Below are 21,273 nucleotides of genomic sequence, written 5' to 3' on the forward strand. Positions count from 1 at the left end.
GGATTAAGTATCCGGAAAGTATGAGTTGAGGCATATGGATCAACGGTGGGATTTGTCCATCCCGATGACGGATAGATATGCTCTCGGGCCCTCTCGGTGGAATGTCGTCTAATGTCTTGCAAGCATATGAATAAGTTCATAAGAGACCACATACCACGGATGCGAGTAAAGAGTACTTGTCGGAGACGAGGTTGAACAAGGTATAGAGTGATACCAATGATCAAACCTCGGACAAGTAAAATATCGCGTGACAAAGGGAATTGGTATCGTATGTGAATGGTTCATTCGATCACCGAAGTCATCGTTGAATATGTGGGAGCCATTATGGATCTCCGGATCCCGCTATTGGTTATTGGTCGGAGTGAGTACTCAACCATGTCCGCATAGTTCACGAACCGTAGGGTGACACACTTAAAGTTGGATGTTGAAATGGTAGTACTTGAATATGGAATGGAGTTCGAATATTTGTTCGGAGTCCCGGATGAGATCCCGGACATCACGAGGAGTTCCGGAATGGTCCGGAGAATAAGATTCATATATAGGATGTCATTTTATGTGAATTAAAATGTCGCGGAAGGTTCTATGGAAGGTTCTAGAAGGTTCTAGAAAAGTCCGGAAGAAACCACCAAGGAAGGTGGAGTCCACATGGGACTCCACCTCCATGGCCGGCCAGCCCTAGTGGGGGAGGAGTCCCAAGTGGACTCCCCATGGGGGCCGGCCCCCCCCCCCCCCATATGGGAGGTGGAAACCCCACCTTTGGTGGGAGTCCTAGTTGGGCTAGGTTTTCCCCTCTTATGGAAGGTTTTTGGTTCGGGTCTTATTCGAAGACTTGGACACCAACACTTGGGGATCCACCTATATAATGAGGGGCCAAGGGAGGGGGCCGGCCACCCCAAGCACCACAAGGTGGCCGCACCACTAGATGGCCGGCGCCCCTCTCCCAAACCCTAGCCGCCCCCTCTCTCCTCTATAGTTCCCGCACGCTTAGCGAAGCTCCGCCGGACTTCTCCACCACCACCGACACCACGCCGTCGTGCTGTCGGATTCAAGAAGGAGCTACTACTTCCGCTGCCCGCCGGAACGGGGAGGTGGACGTCGTCTTCATCAACAACCGAACGTGTGACCGAGTACGGAGGTGCTGCCCGTTCGTGGCACCGGAAGCGATCGTGATCAAGATCTTCTACGCGCTTTTGCAAGCGGCAAGTGAACGTCTACCGCAGCAACAAGAGCCTCATCTTGTAGGCTTTGGAATCTCTTCAAGGGTGAGATTCGATACCCCCTCGTTGCTACTGTCTTCTAGATTGCATCTTGGCTTGGATTGCGTGTTCGCGGTAGGAAAATTTTTGTTTTCTATGCAACGTTATCCTACAGTGGTATCAGAGCCAGGTTTATGCATAGATGGTTGCACGAGTAGAACACAATGGTTTGTGGGCGTTGATGCTTATGTTATCTTTAGTTTGAGTACTTTGCATCTTTGTGGCATAGTGGGATGAAGCGGCTCGGGCTAACTTTACATGACCGCGTTCATGAGATTTGCTCCACGCTCGACATGCAACTTGTATTGCATAAGTGGCTTTGCGGGTGTCTGTCTCTCCTACTATAATGAAGATTCAATTTACTCTTCTATTGACAACACTAGTATCACCGTTGTGGTTCATGTTCGTAGGTAGATTAGATCTTACTCGAAAACCCTAAACCACGTAAAATATGCAAACCAAATTAGAGACGTCTAACTTGTTTTTGCAGGGTTTGGTGATGTGATATGGCCATGATATGATGATGAATATGTATGAGATGATCATTATTGTATTGTGGCAACCGGCGAGAGCCTTATGGTTGTCTTTAATTTTCATGTTGAGTAGTATTTCAAAGTAGTTGTAATAGTTGCTACATGAGGTGAACAACCATGAAGACGGCGCCATGAATCTTGACGCTACGCCGACGATGATGGAGATCATGCCCGTTGATGATGGAGATCATGTCCGTGCTTTGGAGATGAAGATCGAAAGCGCAAAGACAAAAGGACCATATCATATCACATATGAATTGCATGTGATCTTAATCCTTTATGCATCTTATTTTGCTTAGATCGCGACGGTAGCATTATAAGATGATCCCTTACATTAATATCAAGATAATAAAGTGTTCTCCCCTCGTATGCACCGTTGCCAAGGTTCGTCGTTTCGAAGCATCTCGTGATGATCGGATGTGATAGACTCAACGTTCATATACAACGGGTGTAAGCCATGTTGCACACGCAGAATACTTGGGTTTGCTTGACGAGCCTAGCATGTACAGACATGGCCTCGGGACAACGGAAACCGAAAGGTTGAACACGAGTCATATGGATGATATGATCAACATGTTGATGTTCACCATTGAAGCTACATCATCTCACGTGATGATCGGTTTTGGTGTAGTGGATTTGGATCGTGTACCACTAAACAACAATGAGGGATGTTGTATTAAGTGGGAGTTCATTAGTAATTAGATTAAAACATGAACTAATTATCATAAACATAGTCTGAGTAGTATTTTGAATTAATTTTGTAGTATTGGCATCCGTTTTCTATCATGCGCTAAGTCTTGTAATTGAGATAGAAATACTGTTAAAATCTGACAAGAAACTTTACGGACTGGTACCGTATTGTTAAAGAATCAAGAAATGATTAAGTCCTACTGCAAACTTTTAGTAAACCTCACATTGTTGATTTTAGAGAGCTATGGTTTCAATTAGTACCTAAAGTTATCTTGTCTCCGTGAAACTTGAAGTTCAAATCTGTTTGAAAAGTAAGGAGCTGAAAATTTAGTTTTCAGAAATAATCAAGGTATGAGATATATGTGATATCTAAGACCTTATTGCAAGATGATAGAATATAAATTTGGTGAGACTACATAAACTCATAAGTTTTATGGGAATGTATGAAGGTTGAAGACGCCGAGGCGTCACAATCCTCCAACTATTGGGGCACTAATAATATTCGCATATCCATGAAGTTATCGTCCTTAGTATGCACCGTTGCTAAGACTCGTCGTTTCGAAGCATCACGTGATGATCGGGTGTGATAGATTCTACGTGTGCATACAACGGGTGCAAGCCAGATTTGCACATGCGAATACCAAGGTTAAAACTTTACGAGCCTAACATGTACAGACATGGTCTCGGAAAGTCGTCATGATATAGTGGATAAAATTATGAGTGAAATTGTTCATCATATTACAAAGTTACTAATAGTGAAATCTGAAACACTTGTCATATGATGATCAACTTCAAAGTAAGAACCTCAAGGTTATTGGTATTTGACCAACAAACCTAGAAGTTATTGAAGGTGAAGTATTTTCTGAATAATGAGGAAAGCTAAAAGAGAAACTACAAAAGATATTTTGGCATAAAGAAAAAAAAACTAGAAAGTCTAGCTCAGGTGTATATACATGATATACATGTTATGGTTGTATTCCTAGTTTGGTCACACAATGAAATTCTTGGGTATTAGTACCATATTGGTTGGTATGAAATGTCATACAAAACAACGCAATACAAGAATACAATGGCCTAAGTGACTGACAAGGAATATGATAGGAATGCACTTCTGGAACAAAAATAAAGTGTTATTATGTTCGTCGTTGGCATCCCATCTAGCCCTTAGAATTTATAATAAAGAACTTAATAATTGTTATTTTGCTCTAGTCAAATGAAAACAATGAGTTGTTCAAATTATGACATTACTCCATGTACGATGGATAAGTTATTATAAATCTTAATGGTGAAACACACATACATAATACTGACGCTAAAATGCCATAAGGCAAATGATTTGAATTCCACTTATTTGTGAAACCGCAATTTAGGTCATATTAGAAAGGAACGCATGAAGGAACTCCATGCAAATGGATTTTTGGAGTCATTCGATTTTTGAATCATTTGGCGCTTGCAAATCTTTTCTAAAGAGAATGACTGAAATACCGTTCATAGGCCAAGAGTTGAACGGGCAACAAACTTAGTGGAAAAATACATAATGATGTATGTGGTTCACTGAGCATAGTTGTGTGCGGGAGATTCTTCTACTTCATGAAAACTTTCAACAATTAATTGAGTATATATGTGGATATATTCAATAAGGAAGAAGTTTGAAACATTTGAATGAATTCAAATAAGTTTCAGCATGAAGTGGAAATCATCGTAATAGAAAAGTCAAATATCTATGATTGGATCATGGTGGAAATATTTGAATTACGAGTTTTAGCGAACATCTAAGAGAGTTATGAAAGTGTTCTACAACTCACATTTATTGGAGTATCATAGTGATGATGAAGTATCCAAACCTTGTTGGATCAATGATGCGATAAAATATTATGACGCCATTATATTTTTGTGGATTATGCTTTAGTGACTACCGCTTTTACAATGAATAGAGCATCATCATGATCCATTGAAATGACACCATACAAGTTATGGTATGGGTATAAACCCTAATAGTCTTTTCTTTAAATTTTGGTCTAAGAATTTACAACCAAAATCGGATGAATGTCTTTGTTGGTTATCCCAGAGATTTAGTTGGGAATTCTTCCCACGAGACAAAGACAAAAGTGTTTGTCAATGTTTCTTATTTCCGAGAAATTGTTTCTAGTGAAGTATTTGAGTGGGAGGACAATATAATTTGATAAGGTTTATGAACTCGAGCATAATGATCGAGTAGCGCAGCATCGGAATTGGTTTCGGAAGCGGCCACAACGATCATGGCTCCCATGACTACAAAGTGTTTCAGTCATGGAGATCGAAGTACATATTGAACCTTGTAGGTATGGTTTACTTTGTGATCAAATAAATGATTTGTGGACAAAGGATTGATTTTGAACAATGATAAACCAACTACAAACAAAGAAGTTATGATGGGCCCTGACTCCGTTAAAATGGCCATGCGCCATGAAATCCAAGATAGGTGAATACTTTATGAAAGTAAATGGATCTATGAAATTGATAGACTTGGATGAAATATCCTTGAAGAAAGCTTGACTTGTCGAAAAATTGTTTACGACAAAGTTCAAAGAGTTGAATACGATAAGATTAGATCTTCCGTAGCAATGCTTATAGTCTATGTGGATTATTCTAATAATCACTACATATTTCTTTTATGAGATATGCTAGTAGGATGGCAAAATACACTACTTAACGAAATATGTATACAAGATACAACCAAGAGTTTTGCTGGTCCGTGGAATACTAGATAGGTATACAAGCTTCAATTGGATGAAGTAAGTATCACGGAGTTGGAATCTTCACCAGATGAAATAGTCAAAGAGTTTTTTATTTCATCAAAGACGATGAAGAGGCTTGCATTTGCAAGAAATTAAGTGGGAGCGCTAAGACATATTTATAATACTTTATGTAGGTGACATATAGTTGGTTATAAATAATGTAATTATATACTTGATTAAAAAGGTTTCATTGAGAAATTAACTTCAATGAAAAGATATGGACTGAAACAAATTTAGTGTCAAGATCTATGAAGATAGATTGAAACACAAAATAAGTTTAAGTCAAAGTACATAGAATGGATATTGAAATAGTTCAATATAGAAATATTAAGAAGATGTTCTTGTCATGTGAAGTTTTAACAAGACTTGAGTGTATCTGACACCCAATGAGTAAAAACACATGAGTGATTATAGATCACGAATAATATGTACACAATCAGATATCCTATGCTCTAAGAGTGTTATGAGCATGATTCATGTGATGATCACTGAAAAACGAGTAAGAATATTCTTGAGTACTTAAGAAGAACCAAGTATATATATATAGTTTTATATGGAGAAATGACAAAACAAATCGCTGTAAGGTGTTGCACCGATACTAATTTTGTCACATATGAAAATAAAATTTCAAATCTCAAATTAGACTAAGTGTTGTTTAAAAGGTAGCACAATGAGCTAGAAGTTGTCTATGCTAGATTTAGAAGAGTTCTAAATATTGTGACGGATTCTACAAAAGAAGAGCAGAGTATGTCATTGTTTTGACAATGACAAAGGATGTTAAGTCAAGAAGTTCTTTGAGAACTTGGTGTAGTTCCGATAGTGTCAGAACTTTGAAGCTATATTGTGTGTGACAATATTAGTGACATATTTCAGACCGCGGAATTAAGGTTCCACCAGAAGACCAAACATATTTAATGCCGACTCATTTGGAAATGAGTGATGCGTTGAGACGCAAATGAATTACAAAATACATACGTTTACGAGCATGTCGGATCCGTTGACTAAAACCTCTCCCGTGAGCAAAACATGATAAAGCACCGGAAGGCCAAGGTGTTATATCTTTACAAATGTAAACTAGATTATTGACTCTAGTGCAAGTGGGAGACTCGAAGGAGATATGCCCTAGAGGCAATAATAAAGTGGTTATTATTTATATCTTTATGGTTATGATAAATGTTTATATATCATGCTATAATTGTATTAACCGAAACATTAGTACATGTGTGATATGTAGACAACAAGAAGTCCCTAGTATGCCTCTTAAACTAGCTTGTTGATTAATGGATGATTAGTTTCATAATCATGAACATTGGATGTTATTAATAACAAGGTTATATCATTATATGAATGATGTAATGGACACACCCAATTAAGCGTAGCATAAGATCTCGTCATTAAGTTATTTGCTATAAGCTTTCGATACATAGTTACCTAGTCCTTATGACCATGAGATCATGTAAATCACTTATACCGGAAAGATACTTTGATTACATCAAACGCCACTGCGTAAATGGGTGGTTATAAAGGTGGGATTAAGTATCCGGAAAGTATGAGTTGAGGCATATGGATCAACAGTGGGATTTGTCCATCCCGATGACGGATAGATATGCTCTGGGCCCTCTCGGTGGAATGTCGTCTAATGTCTTGCAAGCATATGAATAAGTTCATAAGAGACCACATACCACGGTACGAGTAAAGAGTACTTGTCAGGAGACGAGGTTGAACAAGGTATAGAGTGATACCGATGATCAAACCTCGGACAAGTAAAATATCGCGTGACAAAGGGAATTGGTATCGTATGTGAATGGTTCATTCGATCACTGAAGTCATCGTTGAATATGTGGGAGCCATTATGGATCTCCAGATCCCGCTATTGGTTATTGGTCGGAGTGAGTACTCAACCATGTCCGCATAGTTCACGAACCGTAGGGTGACACACTTAAAGTTGGATGTTGAAATGGTAGTACTTGAATATGGAATGGAGTTCGAATATTTGTTCGGAGTCCCGGATGAGATCCGGACATCACGAGGAGTTCCGGAATGGTCCGGAGAATAAGATTCATATATAGGATGTCATTTTATGTGAATTAAAATGTCGCGGAAGGTTCTATGGAAGGTTCTAGAAGGTTCTAGAAAAGTCCGGAAGAAACCACCAAGGAAGGTGGAGTCCACATGGGACTCCACCTCCATGGCCGGCCAGCCCTAGTGGGGAGGAGTCCCAAGTGGACTCCCTTAGGAGGCCGGCCACCCCCCCACCCATATGGGAGGTGGAAACCCCACCTTTGGTGGGAGTCCTGAGTTGGGCTAGGTTTTCCCCTCTTATGGAAGGTTTTTGGTTCGGGTCTTATTCGAAGACTTGGACACCAACACTTGGGGATCCACCTATATAATGAGGGGCCAAGGGAGGGGGCCGGCCACCCCAAGCACCACAAGGTGGCCGCACCACTAGATGGCCGGCGCCCCTCTCCCAAACCCTAGCCGCCCCCTCTCTCCTCTATAGTTCCCGCACGCTTAGCGAAGCTCCGCCGGACTTCTCCACCACCACCGACACCACGCCGTCGTGCTGTCGGATTCAAGAGGAGCTACTACTTCCGCTGCCCGCTGGAACGGGGAGGTGGACGTCGTCTTCATCAACAACCGAACATGTGACCGAGTACGGAGGTGCTGCCCGTTCGTGGCACCGGAAGCGATCGTGATCAAGATCTTCTACGCGCTTTTGCAAGCGGCAAGTGAACGTCTACCGCAGCAACAAGAGCCTCATCTTGTAGGCTTTGGAATCTCTTCAAGGGTGAGACTCGATACCCCCTCGTTGCTACTGTCTTCTAGATTGCATCTTGGCTTGGATTGCGTGTTCGCGGTAGGAAAATTTTTGTTTTCTATGCAACGTTATCCTACAAGAACGTGTGCAAACGGCTGCAGGCGGATCTGATTGACCATCAGTGGGCATTGGCTGGCCATGAAGACCATGCCTAGAGAAATAACATCTTATTTTCATGTAGACTTTTTAAAATTTGGATGTAATAAGGACTATGACTTCGTTGAATCTCTTTAATTGTTGTTTTCAAACTTCATAATGCATGCCGACGCGGAAATGCGTCGGGCCGCTGGAGGCACCCCCAGGCGCAAATGGACGCGCGGACAAATACAGTCTTTCTCGCGTCTGCCGCGCGACGCAAACGAACACTCGCGGACACCGATTTGCGTCGCGCCGCTGGAGATGCCCTAAGTCCGTGCCCTTTCGGTGATAAACAGGTCCGGGAAGGGAACGGGACATATCCCGCATCGTCGGATCGGGCGAGCAGGCAGATGTGGGCGGTTATGTGCTTTGCAACAAATAAAACACAATATTTTTTAGAAGATGTTACAAAAATAGTAAGCAATTTTCGCAATCTTATAAAATAGTAATGCAAAAAATTTGTGGGTATGCAGTAACTTGTCGTAACATTTTCTTCAGGAAGATGTTACAACCCTGCATAATAGTTTTCCAATAGTTTGAAAAAAAAGGTAATGCAACAAAAGAAACGGTTACACGACAAAAAGATTCAAAAGATGTTACAAAAAAATGCAAAAAAATATTTGTAACATTTTAAAAATAATAATGCAACAAACCAAATGCGCGTTTTCCGCATTTTGAAAGCACATACACAAAGTTGAAAAAATCCGAGGAAACACAAACTAATAGCAAAACACACATAAACCTTGCAATATCTAGCTTGTGCTTTCACACAAAAAAAGGCAGATCAGTTTGTTACAAACTTACAATTTGGAAGCACATATGCAAGATTGAAAATTGTGCGGGGGGGGGGGCATGAGCTTGTAGAGATACGAGAAAACCTTGCAACACCAAGCGCAAGATCCGATGACATCAGGCCCATTCCCGTTGGTACCTCGTCTTCTAGGGCTTGGCACATTGTAGTCCTCTGATTTTGAAGAACTACCATGGCCATGTCAAACTTAAGCTTTGGGACGAGGATAAGGGAAGGAAGTAGAGGGGCGGCGCAACAGCAGGCATGGACGCAATGGTTGAGCTAGCAATGTGCGCCCACATTGTGCAGTGGATAGAGGCACGAGTAGGAGCAATCAATCACGAAGACGGGATTCCTCGCTTGATTCTAACTGATTTCTTTTCTTTTTGGAAACAATCACAATAAGCTCATACGGATGAAGCCTAGTAACCGGGTGTATACGTGAGCACGCGTGTATTGCTTGACACGTGTCTAACATCGTTTGCTCTACCATTAGTCTGTGAAATCTGTGCGAATCTGTGGTAGATGGAACAAGCGTGTGGTCCTAAAATAAAGCGGCTCACTTTATCCCCTTCCCTCTTCCACCAGATGCAGCGCTTCAGCACGGCCGCGCCACCCATGGAACCATCCACGCCGCCGGTGCCCATCCCGTTCTTAGCACAAACACCTACGAGCCCGGAGACTAGAGCACGGGAATAGTGCTGGAAATTTGGAGCCCCGCGCTGCTGCAAAATCGAGCCCCATAGAGAGTCCGTCTCCTCCACAGCTAGCCCCAAATCGAGCGCCTCTACAACTAACATCACGCGATTGATTTCGCGCGGAACATACATTGGGTGAGGCGATGGGAATCGCGGGGATTGAAGAACGATCGACAGCACCCAACGCCGGCGAGCCCATCGCCGCCAAGCGCCCAAGCCTCAGGTCACCTCCGCCTACTCCCCTGCCCGACCAAGAACCAGAGCGCTTCGGGAGAGGGGCGATGGGGAGGTGCGGCCGCTCTGCTCCGACTACGGCCGGCTCGATCTGGAGCGCCGCCTTGGTTTCCCCAAAATTTGTTTGACTAATTTCTCTTGATTTGGCTCGTGAAGCTGGATCAGGCGCTCCTCTCTGTAATTCCGCCCTCACTTCGCCTGGGCAGCTCGAGCCTGACCGTTGGAGGCTCTGGTTCGTCTCTTCCTGGACGGATGGGAGAGATACAGGGCGCGCGGTGGCCGACGGTCAGGAGCTCCCCGCCGCCGTCGAGGAGTGCCCCCGGAGATCCTCCGTGTGGCCACGTCTCCATCGACCCTAGCTGTCGCGTGACTTCCCGCTCGTCGCTGCCATCCAAAGATGGCGCTCATCTCCTCCCTCGCTCCTTCCTGAAATACATTCTCCTGCGCCGGCAGTGCCCCACGAAGTGCCTCCTCCCGTGCCCTCTCTATTCTCCTCTTCGTTCTTCCAATCTTCATCTCTCTCTCTGCAGCAGTAGAGTTGCGCTAATACTGTACATACAATGTTTTTTTTTGTTAAAATTAGTACAGAAGTGGTGGACGGCCGGCCTGCCGGCCAGTTTAATCGTGTTTGTGCCTTCGGGCGGATACTGGTCGTATTTCGTGGACTGGGATGCTGACCAAGAACTCCACGAAGTTGAAAAGCTGCATGACTTGAGGCGAGCTGCTTCTCAGGCGGCCGGCGGCGGAGTACCAACAGCCCAACACTAATCGTACCCAGGCGCATCTCAGGTAATGGGGATGAGCAGACAGGGCCGACGGAATGGTGCGGGCGTGACTGGCGGCCTGCTTCGTGGTGGCGGCCGGTCGCGGACGCGAGCGACCATGGACCAACAGCAAAGCTGCCCAAACACACCCGCGTCGATCTGCTCGCCACTCCGCCACAAGAGCTGAACGACGCGGACATGGCATCCATCTCCTGCCCCGACGAGATCCTCTGCCCGCAGCCACAAGAGCTGAACGACGCGGACATGGCATCCATCTCATATGGCAAAGAATTCGGATTCGGGTAACTGGTTAGACAATCATCCTCCTAAAATTGCACCTCTTCTCGTAAATGATGTATCGCTTATTATGAATGATCGAATGAACGAATGAATGAAGAGGTGTCAATTCATCAATATTGTTGCTAATTTGAAACTATCATCCTAACCATCCAAATTTTAAAAATGAGAATGCCCGAATTTTCAGTGACGTCGGTGCCATGTGCCAATCACAGTTTTCCAGAAAATCACACAGGAACGAAGGGCATGTGAAATGGTAGGCGCCAAACACTTTGATCCCTAGTTTTGACCCGGTGTTCTTTTTCTCATGATAGCCTCCTGAATCAATATTTTCTTATGTCTAATCCAGTTTTCGAACAGGAATATGATTAGATCCCTTCGGGGGATGGAACATCCCGTAACCTCCTCCTTGAGCATGCGACGCTTGGCGCTGGGTCCCACATTTTCTTATGTCTAATCCAGTTTTCGAACAGGAATATGATTAGATCCTTTCGGGGGATGGAACATCCCGCAACCTCCTCCTTGAACATGCGACGCTTGGCGCTAGGTCCCACATTTGGAACTAGAAGAACCTTGCGCGCGCTGCACACGTTCTCTCTTGTTATATCGCCACAAACATGCATATTTTCCTACACATTTTCCAAATGTTGGCTTGCGTATTTTCGTTTTGGCTGCATGTAAAGGTCTTTTTTTAATTAGTCAAGTGCAATGAAATAGAAAAATGCAGAAGATGCATGACAAAAGCACACAGCTGTGCAATATGCACTCACTACAAAGAAAATATATCAGAAGTTGATTTCTGTCTATGCAACATACGCAATTTCTCACAATAGCTTCTCCATTTCAAAAAAAAAAACTTTGCCGCAACCATAGGTTTGATAGATGCATACTTTGTTGCTACTACTTTACTCAATAACCCTAGTTACTTGAGAGATTAGAAAACACCAAAAATAAAATCAAAACCTCTTATTCATTAATGTTCAGCTAGAAGTTTATATATCACTGTCACAATGACCTATAAACTTCTAGTAAGAATTTAGGAGCAAAATAGTATATTCGATGACCACTTCAACATATTTTAGCAACAATTACACCTATACACAGTTTGAGAAATACTTATAAATTAACCATGTCAAGTAGTAGATAACTTCATAAAAATACGATGAATTGTTTATTTCATAAGTGAATGAACACCTACAACTAATATTATTTACAGTTAATTAAAACCCATACTATATCCCACGCTAACACACTGACCAATTGCAGAACATCATCCAATTAACACACCATGACTTGTCTTTTCTTCGGCAGTGCAAGAAGCATGCCTTTGCTAGTCAAGGAAGCTCCCTACGAAAACAAACATAGTGATGTGGAGAAGTAAATATGGATTTTATAACTGAAAATTAGGCCAGAGCCAAATCAAGTTACGTGTAAAATCCATTGAAACACAACTAACTAATGTAAAATCTAGCTTAACTTGTCATTAGTAAAAAAATACATGGTTTGACGGCAGGGCCTACTGGATGGTGGCACATAGTAGTAGAATACTCTTTCAGCACTTTGGGACCATGGATTAATACATATAAATGAGCTCTCCGGTGCATAAGATTCAGGTTATCTAATGGCAGATATGCATTGCAGTGTATAAGTTTAGCTTTGATGAAACTACTGGACATGTATACTTCCAGATTTTTTTTTCGAGGGGATCCAAAATTTAGATTTGTTCTGATGAGCTCTGCGCCGATCTATGGAACATGTTGTGGTGTTTAGGTAATTTTCTACCTAGTCAACCTCATGGTGTTCTTGCTGATGTACTAAATGGTTATACATCTGCAGCCTTAAAAAACAGTCAAAACAGTACGGTGCTTTGTTTTCTTTAAATCCTCAAATTAAACTGAAAAGTGAATATATAAACCATTTCAGAGAAAACAACTGTGTGGCCAAATATGTTCCGAGGCAACTGTGTTAGTAAAGATAGGCTAAAATCAGGAATCAAAAACTCATAGAGCTTTCACAATCATATAGCAGCGCTGGATCAGTAAATATGCAATTCATCATATTAAGCTATAGCCGTATACGCTGGAATGATTCTATGAATGATCACAGAAAATACATTACAAAATACCTTGATATTCTCGTTTTCCCTTATGGAACAAAGTTCCAAAGCAATGCATTTGTTTTGACCGGACAGATGTATGTCCAGGCATCAGATTAGTAGAATGCTCTAAACAGCATCTGCATTCCCAGGAGTAAACGGGATCATCAAAGTATTTTACCTGCCTTTTTTCTGCAAATGGTATGTTATCATTCTAGAACAGAGTGTCATCACTAATGTATTTTACGTGCCTTTTATCTGCAAATGGCAGATGTGCTTCCGCTGTGTTGCATGTTTTCAACCTGTCCGCCCAGCAACAATTGGAACATCAGCCACATGGAACCTAAAACAAATTTCATAGCAATGACCAACCAATGCAAATAAACTCAACAAAGCTCACTCACCACAGGAGGAAGATGTGTTCTCCAACACAAATCCCTCAAAATATTTACAGAATTAGGAAATACTAGAACTAGGACAATACCAGTGCGTTGCTACGGGTAACTAATTGTTCAATAATGTAGATATATTTAAGAGTTATTGACGTAAAATGATCAATTAAAATATGCATGTCGTTAAACATGCACCGGTAATGTGCTCTAGTGTTTTTCCTCACCCGATATTTCCGAAATCTTGGCGGTAACCGGTTTTGTCATACCTACCAGTATAAGAAAATAACAGCCGGTATTTACAGAAATTTTTGTAATCTATTCAATTTTGACGAATTTTGGATAAATTTAAATTTTATAATAAAAATCTCGGCTGGTATTTCCATTCCGGTAGCCGGTAATACCGGTGCCATCTGATATTTTTTATAGAACGAGAAAGAACCTTACCTAAACACGATCGAGCGATCGACTTGGAGTTTTTCTTGGACGACACGATAGATTTGGTAGGAATCGGAGTTCGATGCCAACTCCTTCACGACGAGAGGAAAGTCTCAACGACGAGCAAAAGGAACACCTACCGTTGTTGTTGTTTGTACGAACGAAGCATACAAAGGCCTTTGGGTCCTGGGTTTTTTCACGCGTGAAGGCCGATCGGTCCTGGTTATTATTTCGAATCTAAAGGTAGATCGGAAGGCAAATCTAGCAGGTTTTTTTGACAGGAAATAATTTGGCCCGGTTTTTTTACCTACCAACACCACCTATCCCCGTATATTAGTAAAGATAAGAAACCAGCTAGACTCAATTCGACAAGAACTGCGAAAGAGATGAAACTAACCAAGTATACTTGTGTTTTGTTTTTCAGTAAGGCATAATGATTGGGCTACATGAACAAGTTCACCACCATGTATCATGTTGCAATAATCAGAACTGAAATGGCATACTTTGCATAAGAGTAAAGTATTTTTGCGGTTCAAAGTTGCTCAAAATTTTAGGCCATAAATTAAGTGTCTTTAGGTAATATTGGACACCTGCTAATGGTTCTAGGAATCCTTGACTTCATACATATTTGTGGTTCTAGGAATCCTTGACTTCATACTGGAATGAAATAAATGGCAGTACCAGCTACTTCTGAAATTTTGTTTGCTTTGGTGACAGTATTAGCTCGGTGAGTCTAGGTACACTAAATTATAGCAACCTTTTATCATTAACGATGAAGCCTTACATTTATCTTCTTTACTTTATGCTCACTCAAGCTTTTTATGAATCAATGATCACCACAAATATGCACTCAAATCTTGGGTAGACCAAAACATGCGAAATTACACGCACAGTCCACTAAAAACATTCAGTCCAACAGCTTGTGCTAGACCATATAATTACAGAAAAGGCAAAGATGGGAAGGGAGAAATCAGAGGAGACCATACCTCCAGGCTCCAGCCGGTTCAACCTAGAGTATGGCGGACGGCAGATCGGAGAGAGGAGACCACCTCGTGGAAAACTTGGCTTGCAGATTCAGCGGTCGAGGGCGTCTCAGACCTTCAATGGTGGTGAGGACTGGCCGTGGCGCCCCCAGCCTCCACGGCAGCGCTGCCAAGCTCACTAGCAGGCAGCATGTGTGGGGTCGCATCAAGGGCGAGAGGGGAGGGTGAGGAGCATTGGGAAGAAAGACAGCGGCAGAGAGGAGTGGTGGCGCATGTGATGGCAGCACTCCAGGACTTGGGGAGGGGGCAGACAAAGATTTTGTGAGAAATCCAGCAAGGTGCGAGAGGCAGGCTTGACGGCAGAGGAAGGATTCATGGATGGTGAGTATCAAAGGGCAGCGATCAGGAGGGAGAACGGCAGCAATGCTATTCCTAGGTCTGTAACGACAGGATACTTCCTCTGCCAAACACAATCACCGACTTAGCGCCACCGTCCAGCTACAACATGAAGCATTAAGGCACTGACATGTATGCTAAAACGGAACCGCTCGAGGAACCACAGGCCAGCAGAACCTTGAGAGCATAGAGCGGCAAACAGCACAAACTTACAGGAATTTTGGTGGACAAGTAACCACAGCATGATAACCACAGGAAATGCCATCAAAAGAAGCCCGTAGAAACTTTTCACGGCAAAGCATAAGCGTGGCAACAAGTTAACTAGGTCAAGTGGCGAGTACTAAGATATATAAATAGCACTGCAAGGGAAGGCACGTTAAGCGGTAAAGAGTTTGCCTCCACCGATCCTGATTTGCCTACTAGTATCTCGATAGGCTCCTATCCAACGACCCCCATGTACAAAATGAGACCAGCCCAGGAAGGTAGCAACTGGCACACGACAGAAATCCCCAAAGTAAGCTGCATCATCGCAGCAAAGTCACTGGAGCATATCATGAACGCCACACGCCAGCTGCCCCCGAACCTGCCCCCAGATACCAATCAAGCCAGATATCTGTATGTGTTGGCGTTGTCCTTGTCACGCTCCAGGTAGTCCCTGGTGATGAGATCCTCAATCCGCTTCTTGATTGCTTTGAAGTCGGGCTGCAGTGGGCACAAAATCAGGTTAGGACAAACAGTTCAGGCTAAACATCTGCTAGTTCCAAACCAACCAAAATATCAAAACAAATAAGCACTCTACAAAACCATAAACGGCTACAGTAGCTATGTCACTCCAGGTAGTTTGGTCATACAACTATTTTTATATATAATGAGCTACTTCATCAGCAACAGTAGCAACTTTAATTAATTGGCTCACACTAAAACATGTCTAGATGTGCTGATAAGGTCAATTAATTTGGAACAGAGGGAGTACATGCCTAGTGTTTTCCTTCCCTTTTTCAAGGGTGGGTAAATGCAAACAGTTCTTTTGTTTCATGATGAGGGTAGAATAATAAAACAACTTAAAGAGTGTAATTATCAGGCATCAGGCAAAGGTAGTTGATCGATATGGATAGGAAAAGTCAACCAGAACACCACGTGAGCAACTAGGAAAAAATGATGATACGGAATTTGATGATGCGCCACAACAGCAAGAGCTAGATTCCATAACCAAATATGTAGAGAAGAGAAAATGTACTGTAAGTACCTTGAACATGCGGCTGAGCTGCTCCACACATTCCGCAACTAGCTGGGTATGGGCCATGACTTTGCGGCTTTTCATGATACGCACAATCGATGCATCAATTGCATACCTCCTGTCCTTGTCAACATCTTCAACAACCTTTTTCTTCTCATCAACAGGAGGCAGGGGTATCTGCACATTATGTCAAATATTCAATCATAAGAAAAGCATCACTGCAGATAGCAGATGGCCTATAATCCCATGGGAGTACGACAGCTAAGAAACCAAAAAAAAAAAAAACTAGGACAGTACCTTGATTCTTCTCATCCTGTCGGTAAATTTTGAATTGAACTCGAAAACATCATTGGGAGAAATAGATCTACCAGCTGGCTCTTTGGTAAGAATCTTGTATTTAGCGCAAGACAGAGAATGGAGCAAACGCACAACATCATCATCTGACAGGTTCAGCTGTGTTACAATCTCAGAGTAACTAAGCCTATCAACTCCATTGAATAACAACAGCAACGCAGCCTGCCAAAAGAAAAGGAATGTCAAAATGTCAGACAGGTTACAACTTAGAAGTACACATTTGGCAAAGCGACTAAATACGACTTAATTCAAAATACCTGATATGTTGTAACAATGAGCTCTATAGTTTTGGTTTCAAATTTTGCATTGATATTGCAGGTTCCCAACGAGTATATCCAGGTAAGCTTCCTGTGCTTTGTTCTTGTTTGGTAGAACTCCTTGAAAACCTCTACACATTTAACCTGAAGGTATTGAGAAGTATAAATTTCCATTTCAAAATTATAAAGATGAGCTTTGATGCCTGGGTTTCATACTGTCATGTTAACAAATACGTGTAACTCATGCTGCTAAATCCACAAGAAAAAGGTTATCTTACCATCTCAGAAGGAAGGCTTATTTCAAAAGTTTTGTAGGTTGGCCAGAATCCTGTTGTCAAGACAGTAACAGCCAAGTCTACCCCAGGATGCAACTCTTGATGTTCAGCTACAAACTCTTCAAACTTAGTTTGATGATCTCTTGCAAGAGTAAGGTCAGTAACCATGCCTTCCATTTTTGAAGTAAACTGCCCACCACACTGCTGCTTAAGCTTTGTCAGGATGCTTCTTTCATGTTCATCATTAGCACTCTTGTCAAAAAGCAATCTCCTTGCAAGTTTCTTCCTGTAAATTGTTCCACACATTTGAAGATAAATACTAAGATCTAAATCAAGACAAACCCTCCTGATATGGAGGCTAAATAGGCAAAATACCAAGTAAGGTTACAAGAAATCACCTGTAGAACTCAGCAAAGAGGTCTTTATCACTTATGTATGCAAGCAGGCGCACCACCTGAAAGTTATTCACTATCAAACCAGAGTTCTTTCTGCTACAAACTTATGATAACAGTAAATCCGAAGACAGTGGTGTACCTTCTCAAGGGCATCTTCAATGGCTTCATCACTGAGCTTTTCACTGCAGCCTTTCTTCAGAATGTTGTCACAGAAGGTGGCGAGCAATTCAGCACTCGAACTGCCAGAGACACCCTTATTGCAGAAGACCTCAAAGGCTTCTTTAAGTGCCTGAACAAAGAGAAGTTTGAGGATGAGGCGGCAATTTTAACTACTATACGGGCAAAATGGAATACAACCGTATCAGCCAGCAAACCTTGTGGAAGAGTGTATGGCCGTGGAAACAATCTGTCACATATGCTACATACTTATCATGCAGTGCAATGATTTTCCAGACAAAAACCTAAAAGGCAAATAACACACATTAGAAAAACAAATCTCGTGATAGAGGTGCAGTAAATCGAGTTACACACCTGTTCCTGCATTCCAACCATCTCCTTCTTCTCTGGCTGTACAAATGACTAATATTAGCATACTTATTCACAGAAAATTAATAAATCAAATGACACAACTAAACCAGTAGGTGGCAGGAGCTCATCCATCAATCGTAAGGCAGACCAAACGCAAGTACTAAACAAAATGTCAGATGTAATCTCAACGCCAGTTGGCAACTCCAATAGTCAGGTCTCAACTATTTTAAGAGTATTAATGTAGATGTAGAATGGTGTCACTGGACAGTGGAGCTACATGACACTACAGTGTGAATTGAATTGTTCAAAAACTGAACCACAATAAAAAATAAGTGCAGAAATGAAGCAATGGCGGGAGCAAATACTGCACCTTTTTATTACTAGCAGAATCTTCTGCTTGCTTGACCAAAGCTGTACCCTCATTCGTAACATGCTGCAAAGGTGTTTAATTCAATTATAGTTTACAGTGAACTGCAAGCAACAGAAAGGAGAGCCGAGATAATGTGCACTATAGTCAATACCGATTTGAACATGTTAGAAACAGGTTCCAGACCACGGGTGATTTTTGAGAAGAGCGAAAACATCCTTTTAAGATCATCCACCTGTAGCAAAAGATGAATGAGTGGGCAATTGCGTTCATGAATAATTATGTATACTGTATAGAAATATATATGCCTTGTTCTGAGCAAACCTTGTCATCCCGAAGCAATGCATAACATCCAGAATGTTCCTTCTCCAGAAGTTGTGTTGCATAGTTGGCAAGCAATTCATTTTGCACTCTCTGTAAGAAAAGGAAAGATGATTACATAAAATTATTTCACAGACTGCGCTATTTTGCATCATTTCTCGAACAAGATCATTAGAATATTCTGGTTACAAAAGTATGAATGCATGTTCAGAATACATAGTGGATATACTAGTGGAGAAATAGTTTTGAATAGGTACAGCAAACATTTAACAAACCTCCAGCAACTTTGGCTCACTGTTAATATGCAAGTAGTGACTAACTCGCTCCTTCTCTCTTCTCAGGCACTCCTCAGCCTAATGAAAGAGGCATCAGCAAATCTATTACATAGAAGAAAAAGAAATACATGCATAAATATTATGCAGGGCAAAGGTCTTATTGAGGTACCTTTATCATGTAATCTGGACAAGAATCCTCAACGATCCAGTTTTGAGCCTTGACAGAATAGTACTCTGTAGTATCCTTGAGCAAGAAATCTTCAAAGTCATTCTCATAAAACTCCATGGTAGTTAACCCAATTTCAACAAATATATCCAAGACGTCCTTGAGCAAGGTCTTGTCAATCTGTTCACCTTCACGCTCTTGATTTATCTGCAGAAGAAAGTTGTCGCAACAGTCTGTTAAATGTTGTCAAATCATTTGATATATGTTCATCTAGGGATGCAAAGACTCACCAGAACTAACACCGCATCTTTCACCTTTCCTTTGATCTCTTGAAATATCTGTTACCATGAGTTGACTGATTAGAAGAGAGAAAAAAAAAACTTAGTGTGCACTAAACAGGAGGATGAAGTTAAGAAAAAGGCAGTTTACCAAGTCTCGGAAGCAAATAAACCCAACATCATTAAGTGGAGTAAGAGACCTCCGGGTGATGAAGTATCGGTCAAGGTAATGGAAGAAACGTGAAAGCCAGCGAACCATGACTTTATGGTTCTTCCACCTTACGTTTAGCTGTTTTAGCATATACTCATCATGCTGCTCTTTTATTGCTGGCAAGACCTGTAGTAATTTGAACAAGTTAAACCGTGAAAACAGGATAACGCAATGAGTACAACATAATTGGAGAAAAAGTTGGATGTGGGTGACTTATGTCAGAAACCCATAACATGATTATGACCCTGGATTCCTAATCCCCTGTTCATCCAATCACGTCACAGTATCACAGATAACAAAAGGGATTACTAGGAGAAAAGTAAAGTGATGCCAGTAGATTATGCAAGAATACAAGTTACTTTCATAAATCAGCATGCATGACGAGATAGTATAGAACTAACAGTTTGCGTTATCATGCACCTATCAAGGGCCATTGTTTCCAGCTGTACAATGCAAGAAAAGTAATATTCATCTCAAGAAATTAAGCAAGGAAAACACTGCAAACTGTTGTGCAATACAGGTTTCACTTTTATAGCTTCTATCTAGGATGGCAAAAGAAATTCTATAACAGCTTTGGCCGGAAAAGGAGGGACCTTAACTGAACTGAGAAACATAGCACATTGTCAAGTAAAAACAAACTTACCGATGCATCCACGCAAATCTAGCTGAACTAAACCTACTACTTACTAGGTACTGGGAGTCAGCTTGTTTCAAATAGTCAAGGAGCAATTTTTTAACAGGTCTGACTGTGCGTTAGTAAATCGTAGTAAGACCATAATCTAATCATCCGCAGCCAGTACTGGCGCAACCACTCAACACATAGGTGCACTTTCGAAACCAAAACCCAATCAGATTCGCGTCGATTCGCTGGACCAGAGAACCAAGAGCACCGGCATAACAGTAACAAAAACAAAAAACAGGGGGAAGAAGGGGGAACCAGCAGCTGACCGCGTCTCGGATGTACTTCTCGAAGGCCTCGCGGTACTTGTCGTAGAGCTGCTGCGAGTAGTCGTTGGGCGGCTTCTGCGTGCACATGTTGTATATCGTCCTGCGAGAAAACAAATCAGGGCGAGGGGGTCGGAAACCCTAGATCAGCAACGGATCGGATCGAATCGGGCCGGCGGCGGGAGGCGGGGGCGGGGGAAGAGGCGGGCTTACGTGTAGAGCATCATGTAGTTCTCGGAGTTGAACTGCGGCTCGTTCTTGCCCTCGAGGATGTTGACGAGCTTGCCGATGCCGCCCTCCATGTAGGCCCATCCTTCCTCCAGATCGATGGTCTTGCGGTCCTGCCCCTGGCCCGCCATCGCCGCCGC

The 21,273-nt window shown here is 42.2% G+C and overlaps 1 protein-coding gene across 1 annotated transcript; it reads right to left on the reverse strand.

Annotated features, from left to right (window-relative positions):
* Window positions 1–15,560: 15,560 nt before the first annotated feature.
* On the reverse strand, window positions 15,561–21,273 carry LOC124708881 (cullin-1-like). The gene is made up of 18 exons (XM_047240518.1): window positions 21,119–21,273; window positions 20,909–21,008; window positions 19,901–20,086; window positions 19,762–19,809; window positions 19,475–19,678; window positions 19,306–19,383; window positions 19,034–19,123; window positions 18,864–18,944; window positions 18,713–18,775; window positions 18,346–18,381; window positions 18,189–18,275; window positions 17,954–18,103; window positions 17,818–17,873; window positions 17,423–17,705; window positions 17,145–17,288; window positions 16,831–17,049; window positions 16,543–16,710; window positions 15,561–15,998 (listed from the first exon to the last, which is right to left on the reverse strand). Exons 1-18 carry the CDS (start codon window positions 21,262–21,264, stop codon window positions 15,897–15,899), a joined length of 2,241 nt encoding a protein of 746 aa, XP_047096474.1. The 5' UTR covers window positions 21,265–21,273; the 3' UTR covers window positions 15,561–15,896.

Source organism: Lolium rigidum, chromosome 4 (assembly GCF_022539505.1).
Source record: "Lolium rigidum isolate FL_2022 chromosome 4, APGP_CSIRO_Lrig_0.1, whole genome shotgun sequence".
Lineage (NCBI taxonomy): Eukaryota > Viridiplantae > Streptophyta > Magnoliopsida > Poales > Poaceae > Lolium > Lolium rigidum.

Bases quoted from the DNA above. Each gene is read 5' to 3' on its own strand.
- LOC124708881 (XM_047240518.1), bottom strand. From the start codon at position 21,264: ATGGCGGGCCAGGGGCAGGACCGCAAGACCATCGATCTGGAGGAAGGA. The intron at 19,810-19,900 runs GTAAACTGCCTT...TCATGGTAACAG, and splicing joins TTATTTGCTTCCGAGACTTG to ATATTTCAAGAGATCAAAGG. The intron at 17,289-17,422 runs GTAAGATAACCT...CAATACCTTCAG, and splicing joins TAAGCCTTCCTTCTGAGATG to GTTAAATGTGTAGAGGTTTT.